This window comes from Gopherus flavomarginatus, chromosome 1 (assembly GCF_025201925.1).
Source record: "Gopherus flavomarginatus isolate rGopFla2 chromosome 1, rGopFla2.mat.asm, whole genome shotgun sequence".
In the NCBI taxonomy this organism is placed as follows: Eukaryota; Metazoa; Chordata; order Testudines; family Testudinidae; genus Gopherus; species Gopherus flavomarginatus.
This window is the reverse complement of record NC_066617.1, coordinates 214,127,506-214,140,208: the sequence shown is the minus strand read 5'-3', so window position 1 is coordinate 214,140,208 and position 12,703 is coordinate 214,127,506. Positions and strand designations below refer to the sequence as shown.

The following is a 12,703-nucleotide window of genomic DNA, read 5'->3' as shown; positions in this document are numbered from 1 at the left end:
GATTTACATGTTGAGAGGAAGTTGTTCCCAACAAACCTTCCAGGATATGTCTACAATACAGAGGGGAGCCTGGCTCCCAGCCCAGGTAGACAGAGTTTTGCTAGCTCAGTTCGAGCTAGTGCACTAAACATAAGCATGAACATTTTGACACCAATGCAGGCCTGGGCTAGCCACCTGAGCTTGGACTCAGAGTGTAGCATGGGCTTGAGAGCCTGAGCTGTCACCCAGTCACATCCTCCATGTTGCTATTTTTAGTGTGCTAGCTTGAGCCAGGCTATTATGTATCTGTCTACCCAGACTAGGAGGCTTGCTCCCAGCTTCAGTGTAAACATTCCCTAGATACTGAACCCTTATATAGTGTGTCAACACTTGCGTATCCAACTCAGCTAGATGTATAAAGTTCACATAGTCTTTAGCTTAAGAAACACTCTTGGAGATGGAAACAATTTAATAAGACACAACATGAGACCTGTGCAAAAGTGCTGGGTAGGTTTGGGATTCTGAATAGTGTTACTGCTTTTCATAATGTCCAACTGCTGGATTTTCAGCATTTGAAATAAGAGTTTAACTAGGATTTTTCAAGTATGCACACTGTGGATCTCACTGTACATGTGCATGCACCTCAAGCATGTTATATCAGAGTGTTTTGAGTAGCAGTGTCCACTGGGTCTGTGCCACCTCATGCTCCCTTATGAGGGTATATAGGGTGGAGTGATCACAGCCATCTCCCAGTTCCTTCTTATCACTCATGGGCACCCCACTACTTATTAGTGTTTGCTGCCATTCAGTTTCACTGATCTACCTGAAGAATGTATTTTTCTTTCTCTCCACTAATAAGTGGACTGCTTTCAATTGAACTGCTTCAAAAAAACAAGACAGCCTTCCTGTACAGAGAGTTTGGGCACTTTGCACCAACTGCCACACCTCAAGGCAAACTAAAAATCCCCCAGCTTTCTGCCTGTCCTGTGACGGTCTTATTCCACTCACCACTGGGCACAGCCACTACCAGTTTTGCCTTGAGGAAAGCCACATACCATACCAGTGCTTTGCTACTGTGGGGGCTAGGGATTAAAGCTCAGCCACTAGCATGGCTCAGGCATATTACCAGCCAGAACATTCTCAGTCTTGCAGGTGCTGTCATGGGCACTGTTGGTAGAATCCTGAGGTATATACTGGCAAGAGTCTACATCTCCACCCAAGATGTCCTCTGTGTAGAGATTGGCACTGGCACCTCTGCTACCAAGATCACTCCATTTTTCAGCACTGCCACTTGAAGAGATGTGCTCCTTATCACCTTCACCTCATTTTTTCTGAGTGTTCAGCAGAGATCTATCTATCCTGGTTGCAAGCATTAGGCATTCCTAAGGAGGTGCAATGCACAACAGAGGAGCTGTCTATCGAGGGAGTAGAGCTCTTTGGTAGTCAAACAGATGAGGGGTTCCACTCACTAAAGGACTGTTGGGCCACATTGCAGTCTTTAGGGATATACACAAGCCCGATCACAACTGAGAGAACACCCTCTTGCTCCTAAAGTAGGCATCCTGAAAACACACTCAGAAAAATGCCCCGGTACTCCAGGGGCATTTACACTATCCTCCTCTGCAATGCATGCTGCACCTGCTCTGAGGTAGCAAGTTTGACGGAAGTGTTGAGAGCCACTCCAAAGCCTGTCTAGAGCCAATCATTACCTCAGCAAGCCAACTTTGCCTCATTCCAATAGGCCTGGTCTGCAATTACAATAGACAGATGGGTGCTAGACATCACTGCCCGCTGTCCCGTCCATTTCCAGTTCTTTCCCCCTGCCTACCCACTTCCCCATCCCTCTTCAGGGACGCTTCTCACAAGAGCCTTCTGCAAACAGAATTAGCCTTGTTGCTTCTTCTAAAAGCCACAGAAGAGGTCTCTCAAGAATACAGGGGAAGAGGCATCTAGTCCTGATATATCCTCATTCTAGAAAAGACAGGGTGTCTTCATCGTATCCTAGACCTGAGAATTCTGGAGTTTTATTTGCGCGTGCACACACACACACACACACACACACACACACACACACACACACACACACACACACACACACACACACACACACACACACACACACACACACACACACACACACACACACACACACACACCCCCCTCTCTCTCAGATTCAGAATGGTAACTATTGCCTCCGTCATTCCATCCCTTCAGACTCAAGACTGATTCATGGTTTTCAGCTTACAGGATGTGTACTTCCACATAGGTACTTTGTGGGATAGGTGGATGGCTAAGCCTCACAGTGGAGCCCATTCATTATCAGTATAAAGTATTGCTGTTTGGATTCTCCATAGCGCACACAATATTCACAGCATGTCTGCTGTTGTGGCATCCTATATGAGAAGAAGGTACATTCATATCTACCCTTACCTGGAATGATTGTCTGACCAAAGATGGAAGAGCAGAAGAATATCGGGCCTGAAAACTACTTTCTCCCTTTTCACCCAGCTAGACCTCCTGGTGAACTAAAATTGTTCCTTACTCCATCACAAGTGAGCAGTCATAGGAGCTGAGAGAGCCTCCTCACATCACTCCAAGGACAAGATCCTCTCTTTGCAATGACTACTGAATGGAATAAAATCAAATCAGGCCATGACGACAGTGCAGACCTGTCTGACTATTAAGCCAAATGTCAGCATGGCAATTATCTGACACTATTTGCTAGACTTCACCTGCGACCCTTAAAACTCTGAGGTCAGTCTATTGCACAGTAAGACACCAGATGTTCCACCTCGAGTCATCTCAGAGCGGAATTGATAGCTACACCCCAAAAACATGTGGAATAGCCTTTTCTGCTTTCCCTCCAACAGTGACACTAATCTCAAATGTGTCAGAGACAGGTTAGGGTAATCACCTGGACCATCTGAGATGCAGGGCACCTGGTCCTAGGGTGACATGAAATTCTGCAAAAGACAACACATCTGCAGTGGTCTTCATAAACACACCAGTGTGTGCTTGTTACCCCCATCCCACAGAGTGATCATGTTATGAATGTTGTCAGCAGCACAGGATAACCCCAATGGCTCTTCACCTCCCAGGAGCCAGCAACAGCTTAGAGGACTTCTTAAGCAGACAATCACTCACCAGTTATGAGTGGTCACTGCAGAGCTCCATCATCCAGCAGATATCTCGAAGTGGGAGTGTCCCACAAAAGACCTGTTCACCACTAGGGAAAACACCAAATGTCCAACTTTTGCTCTTTGGGGATCTGTGGAACTGAAACCTCACTTAAGCCTTTTCCCCAATTTTCCTAAAGTAATATGTAAGATCAGACGGGTCAAGGCCACAGTTATCCTCATGGCATCTTACTGGCTAAGGCAGTTTTGGGTGAGAAACCTGCAACAGATGTCCATTCAACCTCCCATCTCTCTGCCAGACAGCTCAGAACAATGACCATACTCTGCATTTAGCCCCAAAGTGACCACATATGACAGCCTGGATATTGGCTGGTTGAGAACTATGGACAGAGACTGCTCCTTTGAGATGCAGGAAATCTTTATACATAGTTGTAAGCAACATACAAGAAGGACCAGTTCCACAAAATAGAAGAGGTTCTCCATATGGGTGGCCCAGCACCAAGCCAGTCTCAGTAGAAACTTAGGTACCAAAGATCTTATCACATACTGCATTTAAAACATTCTGGCCTTTCATTTAGCTCTATCATGGTCCACCTGGCACCTGTACACTTGTCTTTGATCTTCTCACAACCAACTGTATTGAAGATCCTTAAAGACCTCTTATATATTTAGACCCAACTAAAGAACTAACTCTTGTGTGAGAGCATAATATCCTCTTCCTAAATCTTACTGTGCTTCCCTTTTGGCTACTTTCGGGATGCACCCTGTACTATCTTACTTTAAAGATGGTCTTTCTGGTTTCCATCATCTTGGCTAGGAGAATCTGTGAGCTCTAGGTCTTTGTGGCTGAATCTCTCTACATGACATTTCACGAAGTCATGGTTGTACTGAGACCTCATCCTATGTTCATCCTTAAGGTGGTCTCAGAATTCCACTCAAAACAAGTTAGTTTATTTTCCAAAAACCCATTCTACCTTCTTCAAGGTGAAGAACTAAACCTTCTTCCAGGTGATGTCAGTGTGGATCCCACAACCTCTCCTCCATACTGACTTTTTCGGAGCCCTCAGCATATGGGATTCTGAATTGATGAGGGAACTGAGGGACGGTTGTGGACCCTCTGCCCTTTACGGCATTGTACAGGAATGTGAAGAAGCACAAGGTGCATGCACAGCCCCAGCAAAAGACTCCTATCTCACATGCATGAGGCGTACGTGCATCTATAGCGGGATCCACACTGATGACATCTCCAGCAACATTTACTATAAGGTAAGCAACCTTTCTGAGATGTAACTATATTCTAGCATTACAATGGGTGGTAGATATTTATGGAAAGAATTTGTTTAACTCTGTTGATTGAGAACTAATGATTAATGGGTTACACTTTATTGTTACAGCTGTAATTGTCGTTATACTGTTTTGATATCTGATTACTCTGATTTCATATATCCTGGAGGTCAAGCATATAATTGAATTGTTACTTAACCCTTTTAGTCATAATTAATACATTACATTGTAATTACTCTGTTATACTTTTTAATGAACACACCTACTACAAAATCCTGTAATCAGAATATTAACTTCTATAATTAGTGTCATTGAAGTGTAATTCCAGTCACTGTTTTATAATGTGTAACAATGAACAAATTTGAGGACTAAAATTTGACCGTTTGGTGGATGTTTTTTGGTTTGTTTGTTTTGTTTGCAGGATTCACAATGCACTTAAAGGAATCCCAGATGACAGGGATGGGCTATTTGACACCATTCAGCGTTCTAAGAACCATTATCAGAAAAGAGCTTACCAGTGTATAAAGTGCATGGTAGCTCTTTTCAGCAACTGTCCTGTAGCCTACCAAATCTTACAGGTGATACCTTCCATTCTGACTTCATGGTTGTTTTAGAATTTTAGACAGAAAGTAAGTCAAGCAAATTACAACAGAGTAAATTGCCCTCTTCCTCTAAGTAAAACTCATTTGAATATTTCTTTGTCAAAAGATCAGAAGAAGGAAGTGGGAGGGAGGGATTCAGCTAAACTTGACAATAATATACAGATTGTATTAATGCTTGTGTGGCAGCTGCTCCAAACCCACCAATGCTTCCTGTCACGTTACCCTTCTGGAAAAAAATGTATGTACTCAGTAAAAAGAACTTTTGTTTAAACCAGGGGTGGGCAAACTTTTTTTGGCCTGAGGGCCAGGGCCACATCAGGTTTCTAAAAATGTATGGAGAGCTGGTTAGGAGAGGCTGTGCCTCCCCAAACAGCCAGGCCTGGCCTGGCTCCTACCCCATATCTGACACCCACACACACACCCCACTTCTTGCCCCCTCATGCCCCCCCAGGAACCCTGTCCCCTGATGGCCCCCAGACTCTCTGCCCCTGACCCCCCCCCGCCCCTCTCCTCTCATTCCTGACTGGCTCCCTGGGATCCTTACCCCATAACAACCACCTCTTCTCCCTGACTGCCCCCCACCGCCCCATCCAGCCCCCCTCCTTCCTGACTGCACCCCCAGGACCTCTGCACCTATCAACCTCCCTGTTCCCTGCCCTCTATCCAAACCCCCCTGCCCCATGACCACCGCCTTGAACTTCCCTGCCCTCTATCCAAACCCCCGTGCTCCCTTACCACATTGCCTGGAGCACTGGTGGCTGGCAGTGGTACAGCCATACTGCTCAGAACACCAGGACAGGCAGCCACACCACCTGGCTAGAGCCAGCCATGCCACCGCGCAGCACAGAGCACCAAGTCAGGCCGTGGCTCTGCAGCTGTGCTGGCCAGCAAGAGCTCACCACCCAGAGCATTGCGCCAGCAGTGCAGTGAGCTGAGGCTGTGGGGGAGGGGGAACAGTAGGGAAGGGGCCAGGGGCTGGCTAGCCTCCTGGGCCAGGAGCTCAATAGTTGGGCAGGAGGGTGTCGTGGGCCGGATGTGGCCCACGGGCTACAATTTGCCCACCTCTGGTTTAAACAGTGAGCTAATGTGAAGGTGGTAACCTGTTTCCCAATAGGTGGATGTTGTGGCAATAGAAAAGTATTGGTGTTTGAAGAATAAAAAGGGGATTCTGAACTGTCAGTTTTCTATCTCTGCAGAGCAATGGAGATTTGAAGAGAAAATGGACCTGGGCAGTAGAATGGCTTGGAGATGAACTTGAACGTAGGCCATATACTGGAAATCCACAATACACATATAATAATTGGTCTCCCCCAGTGCAGAGTAATGAAACATCAAATGGTTACTTCTTGGAAAGATCTCACAGTGCTAGAATGACCCTTGCAAAAGCTTGTGAACTCTGCCCAGAAGAGGTAAAGAGTTAGACTTCAGAAAATTAAATAAAATTACTGCTTTAAATGCTCAAATTTCTTTGTACCTTATCCAGTAGTAGCAACAGTGAGTTGGGCAGCAGATTGTTCCCAGTTTCTGCTGGTTTTAGAAATTTAAAGTTCTGTAATTTCATTTGCTAGTATGAAACTGCCTAAAATTAACAATCATTTCCACTGACTGCCAGTTGTATAGTGCTGATGGTTTGTAGTAATCTTCTCTCATGTTACTTACTGTTTGTATTGGCATTAACTGATTCCAAAGTTGGAATACCCCTAATGGAACTAAAATGGTGAAATTCAGTTCTATGAAGAGATAAGGTGGTATCTGATAACTTATATCAAAAGTAAGACTTTTCTCTATGATATTGAGCAAGTTGCCACTTAATGTTGCTTGTTTAAAATGAGGGGAGGGAGGGGAGGAGCATCTTGGTCTCCCAAGAACAGTGAGATTACAGGTTAAGGATGGGATTGGATTGGATTTGAAAAGTAATATTTTACTGTATGTTAATTTTAGGAACCCGATGACCCAGATGCCCCAGATGAACATGAATCCTCCCCACCAGAAGATGCCCCGTTGTATCCTCATTCACCCAGTTCCCAGTATCAACAGGTAAACAGTGTAGAGTTGCACTTTCCACTGAAGGATGTAAAGTCTAACTTTTTGTTTTAGCTTTCATGCTAACTCACACTGTAATAAATATTTAACTAGAAACACATTATAGTTCAAATCTCACTCTAAGTGATCATAAAGATGAACATTCAGCACCATTTACTAGAAGCAGTTTCTCCATCAGAATTTCACATGAAACCCAACATTTTACCATAACATACTTATCATTTATACTAAAAGCGCACATGCTGACTGCCATCCCCTAGCGAATGCATACTGGTTTGATTCAGCTGTGCTTCTTCCGGGTTTATCACCTTACTCTGTGAATTGCACCATTGACTTAAATGATAGAATCTAGCCTTACATTAGTAAATTGCTTTAGACTTTAGTAATTACCAGTATTTAAAAATGACTTTGTCCCATATATAATTTGTTCTGTGAACACTGATATCCAAGTTTAAAGTGCATATAAAATTTAAATCTGTTTCCGGGTTAAGTGACTATTTTGTTAGCATCTATTTAAACAGAAAGCTAGATTTGAAAGAAATCATACCTAGATTTATTGAGCTGGTAATAACTAAATTAGTAGGTCCCAGAGTTAACTACAGTTTTTATTTTCTTTCTTTTCTCCAAATCACTTATATATTGTCAGTCTGCTAATTTAATTTCCTGTTAAGGGAGCAGTGCACTAGCCAGGATGAAAGTGATGTAGACTTCTCCATCCCCTTGGAGTTAAGGCACAGCTTATCACAAAGACTGATTAATCCTTTACTTGTGTAATGTGTTCACTTTCTCACAACAGCTAGCATTTCTCACCTTGTAACACACACAACCCTTTTTTCTTAGTATTGCAATAATAGGTTTATTGTAAGGTCAAATCTTGCAGTTCCCTGAAGTATCGTGGACAGACAACGTTTTACAATTGACAGTTGTATAGGTGTGTTTTTAATCAAAAAGTGTACTTGTTAGTATCAGAAGAAAATAACTGTTCAGATTTTATTTACTTCTGTTAAAATTATTTTTAGCGTTGTGACAAAGTTCCTCCTCTACGTTGGTGGGTCCTGCACTTATTGGCAGATTTGCTCACCTCAGTGATCTTCCCCACAGTCTGGGTCAACTCCTCCTGTGTCTGATCAGGAGTTGAGATGTTTGGGGGGAACCTGGGCCTGCCCTCTACTCCGGGTTCCAGCCCAGGGCCCTGTGGATCGCAGCTGTCTATAGTGCCTCCTGTAACAGCTGCATGACAGCTACAACTCCCTAGGCTGCTTCCCCGTGGCCTCCTCCAAACACCTTCTTTATCCTCACCATAGGATCTTCCTCCTGGTGTCTGATGATGCTTGTACTCCGTAGTCCTCCAGCAGCACACCCTCTCACTCTCAACTCCTTGTGCCTGTTGCTCCCAGCTCCTCACACGCACTTCCTCTCCTCTGGCTCCCCCCTCCCTGACTGGAGTGAGCTCCTTTTTAAACCCAGGTGCCCTGATTAGCCTGCCTTGATTGGCTGCAGGTGTTCTAATCAGCTTGTCTGCCTGAATTGGTTCTAGCAGGTTCCTGATTACTCTAGTGCAGCCCCTGCTCTGGTCAGTCAGGGAACAGAAAACTACTCAGCTAGTGACCAGTATATTGCCCTCTACCAGACTCCTGTGCCCCAATGGCCTGGGTCTGTCACAGCGGGCAAAACCTAATATATGTTTGCACAATTATAGCTGATTTCTTTTATTGTGTGTTTATTTTTTAAATTTTTCTCCCATACAGTTTTATCTTTTGCTAGAACTATATATACATTTTAATGAAAACTGTACACATCACATAGGCAGCATTCCATTCATCCTCTCTTTTTTGCTTTGTTTTGCATGTAATTGTCTACAACTTAAAATCTGTATTTACTAATTTTTCACTATAGCTTAATCTTTGCAATTTCAATTCAGAATTTTTTTATCTTCAGCATAATTTCGTTTAAAAAGTAAGGGCAGGACACTTCACAGTAATGAATAAACATCCTGAAATATGTATTAGTAATTAACCAGTTCACTATGCTTTGGGGTATTTTTTTTCAGTGATATATGTTTGAAGGAGAGGGGGAATCACTATAATTGCTTAGAAAAAATTTCACAAGCATAACGTCTCCTTAAAATGTTCTGTTCTATTTTACAGAATAACCATGTGCATGGACAGCCATATACAGGCCCAGCAGCACATCATATGAACAACCCTCAACGAACTGGCCAACGAGCACAAGAAAATTATGAAGGCAGTGAAGAAGTTTCCCCGCCTCAGACGAAAGATTAGTTAAATGCACATAATCAATTAACTTGCTCCATCAAGACTGTGCACCCAGGCCTTACAGTCCAACCTTTCTCTGTGCCTGGCTAATATTTAAAACTAGAAAAACTATTCCTAATCAACATGGAGTGGAGAGTCTATTCACTGTCTTATCTGCAGAAAATTGCTGTCAATATATAACCTGCCTGCAGTGGAAAGTGTATAGTGTTTTGTAATAAATGGCCTGATGCTAATGTGTAAATGGCAAAGGTGTATATAGTATATTAATGTTTGACTGTTAATTCTTAAGCAAGAAACATTTTTTTTGTCTTGATGAGACTCACAGATCTACGAAAACAAAAAGTAACTTCTTGATATATCCTCTGCGCTCTGCAACCAGTGTTGCCTGCCTAATGGCAGGTGGATCAACTCCTTTATGAAAAAGCCTATCCATGTCAACCATAAAAATAGTTTCATGTTAATTCTTTGCCACTGGAGTCAATTTTACTATGAGCAACGTAGTGGCTGGTAACCTTTTAATTATTTGGTTGATGTGGAAAATTGGTGATGTAACATTGTTTCTAGATCTTTTTTCATTCTGGTATTAGGTTAATCACTTTGAAGCTATAGTTATGCTGTAACATTTAGCATGGCTTCACACCAGGTTAGTGTAGCCAGTCGGGGAGGGGAAAAACCAACCATGACAGTAGTTGTCCCAAAGTGACAACTGTATTGCTCAGAGCTTTTTCTTCTTACACCTAGACTACAAAATGGGAGAGGGAGGGAAATGTGACAAACAAGTGGTTTTCAGTTGCACATATGTTCCTCACATCTAATGTTGGACAGTTCTGTCTCTGGGTGGGATAAAAACACTTAGTTTTCAGTAATAGGAATTTAAAAGATTTAAAACAAATATGCAAAAATTTTGCTATGCCAGGATGCCTGGAGCATAATAGACTGTATTTGGTGTGCTTGTTTTGTTTCTTTGGTAGAGCTTATTAGATAAACTACTAACACTTTCCTTCTACTGCATCCCAGTGAAGTGGAAGTCAACAAAATCACACAGTACTTGTTAGTGCCACTGCACCAAGTTAACTTGCTGGTTTTCCGCTCATTCACAGTTCTACTTGAAAGCAAGAATTGTCTTAGCTCTTTAACCATTATACAAGAAATCTTAACTTTAGACGCAGGGTTTAATTATAAAAGAAACTACTGGTTAGTCACATACAATTCTAAGGTATCTCTAGTCTGGAATAAACATTTGTTTAAAGACTTCAAGAAACGCATCAGTAAATACTGTATTTAAATGAAAATTGGTAACTTGAATGTGTGTAATTTTTTGCAACCTGTCTAAAAACCAAATACCCCTGCAAAACAGATACAGCCCACCCTATACTATTTAAATATTTTGCTGTTTTATTTTATAGAAATTATTTTGCTGAATTCACAAATAGAATTTGATTTAAGAAGAATATTTTGTCCTGTGGTGTGTGGTTTTTTTCTTTTATTTTTTAATTGACTGCACAGAAAGTTTAATTCTGTGCAATGGCACTATGCTGAATTCTGGAACTACAGTCATATTGAGATTTTTGTGCACAGAAAAATTTGGCCCTTGTCTAAGAATAAAAAATTAGGACACTTACCCTGTAAAAGTTTCTTAATGTGATTTATCTTGTACTTTTTGTATGTTTTATATATATACATGTATATATTTAATGAGCACAAGCTTGATGGTGTTTTTTTATAATTAAGTTAATAGAAACAAAGCTGCTTAATCAAACAGAAGGTCTGTAGTGTTGAAATGAACAAAAAAAAATAATCACAAATGCATTCTTATGCATTTAGTGTAATATAAGGGAGGGGGATATAGAGATGAATTCATTTGATTTTCTTTTTTTTTAAGTATTCTATGTAGCAATCATCACTTTTGTGCTTCCATGTGTTCTTTAGTGGTCAACAACTTAATTCAGTTTTTCATGGTTTTTTTAATAATACCATTTTACCTGAACTTGTTAAATTTGGGGAAAGTTTTCCCACATATGTTTGGGGATACTTACTGGAAGTTATAACTCAAAATATTAGCCTTCTTATTAGAGCTGAAATAGTTCATATTTATTTGGACCAGTAATTATTGTTAAACATGCTATCTCAGAGATGATTGTGTATTTTTTCTATTTAGATAAAAACATTTAATGTGCTAGTTCAGCCTTGCCAAATGTGATTAATTTTAACAGTGCAATGATTGTAGAGATATGTAAAAACTTGAGATTTTTGAAGGTTGTGATTTTTCCCCTCTCCCCTGAATTGGGGAATCGTGACTGGTAGCAGGTAATTTTCAGATGGCAAGTTGAGGTTATCCTGCATTTGCCACTTTGAAGAAAGCTAGCCTAATTTGTTGTTTTGCTTTTCAAAATAGATAGCTACAGCAAAAAGTTTGATGGGAAGAAAATCTTTTCTTCACTCTGGGCAAAATAGTTTTAAATTATATTAATTTAAGTAACAAATGTTGTACTTGCAAAAAATTTAATATGTGTGTTACTGTTGCAGCAATATGGCAGTGGTCATTTCAGGCTATATCCAATACCTCAGTATTGATATGGCACACATCCTCAAAGTGCCTAAAAGTTTAATTTCCCCTTCACTAATTTCTGGATGATGTTTTCTGTTTAGAATAGTTAGTGGGGAATCTCTGGTCTTCCATAAAATAAGAGCCAATAAATAATAAAACAATTTCTTTTTCCTGACAATTTAACATTAAAATGCATACAAATTGAACATTCATAGGTAATGTTATGTGGTGCTAATGTGTGGTTAAAGTGTATGTATAAAAAGCTGCATTTTACCCAACAGAAGTTCTCCCTCTGTGTATTTAGATTAATTCCTGCTACCATTAGTGACTAAATTAATTTTTTACTTTTGTTACTGCAGGGTCAACCCAGATGTGTGTGACTGGAAGGCCATTCCTCCTTATGCATCAACAAGAGTATTAAATTCTAATTACAGAGCTTATTAAGTACCCCTGTGTAAACCCATTGAAGAAAACGAGGTTTCACAGAGGCCAGTGAGGGCATAATTTGACCTGCAGGATTTGTATTACTGATGGTGATGCACAAGAAGGAAAGCCACCCAGCTTGACTTTGAGATTCTTAAATAGCTTGCAGGACTGGCAGTTAGGAGGGGAAATAAATACTTTTGTTCATAAGCTAGTATGTTTTGATGTGGAAACTGAGACACAAACATGCAGTCCCACAATGCCTTTTTGTGGGGTCACTTATCAAAGTGAAACTGAACATTTAAGAGACAAACCAATTAAGGAAAGTGAGTTGAGGTTTCTGCTGTATGCTTTTTCAATCATTCTCTTGTGCCTAGTGTACACGGTTTCAGCATATATGCTGAGGAAGAG

The 12,703-nt window shown here is 41.2% G+C and overlaps 1 protein-coding gene across 3 annotated transcripts in view; it reads left to right on the top strand.

Annotated features, from left to right (window-relative positions):
• The window catches only part of USP9X (ubiquitin specific peptidase 9 X-linked), a 221,787-nt gene extending 209,285 nt beyond the window's left edge, over positions 1–12,502 (top strand). For all 3 annotated transcript variants that reach the window (XM_050936447.1, XM_050936446.1, XM_050936445.1), the window contains 4 exons: positions 4,822–4,978; positions 6,199–6,411; positions 6,944–7,039; positions 9,193–12,502. In XM_050936447.1, coding sequence (XP_050792404.1) covers positions 4,822–4,978; positions 6,199–6,411; positions 6,944–7,039; positions 9,193–9,327 — 601 coding nt within the window. In that variant the 3' untranslated portion in view covers positions 9,328–12,502. The remainder of the gene's footprint in view (positions 1–4,821; positions 4,979–6,198; positions 6,412–6,943; positions 7,040–9,192) is intronic.
• The last annotated feature ends 201 nt before the right edge of the window (positions 12,503–12,703 follow it).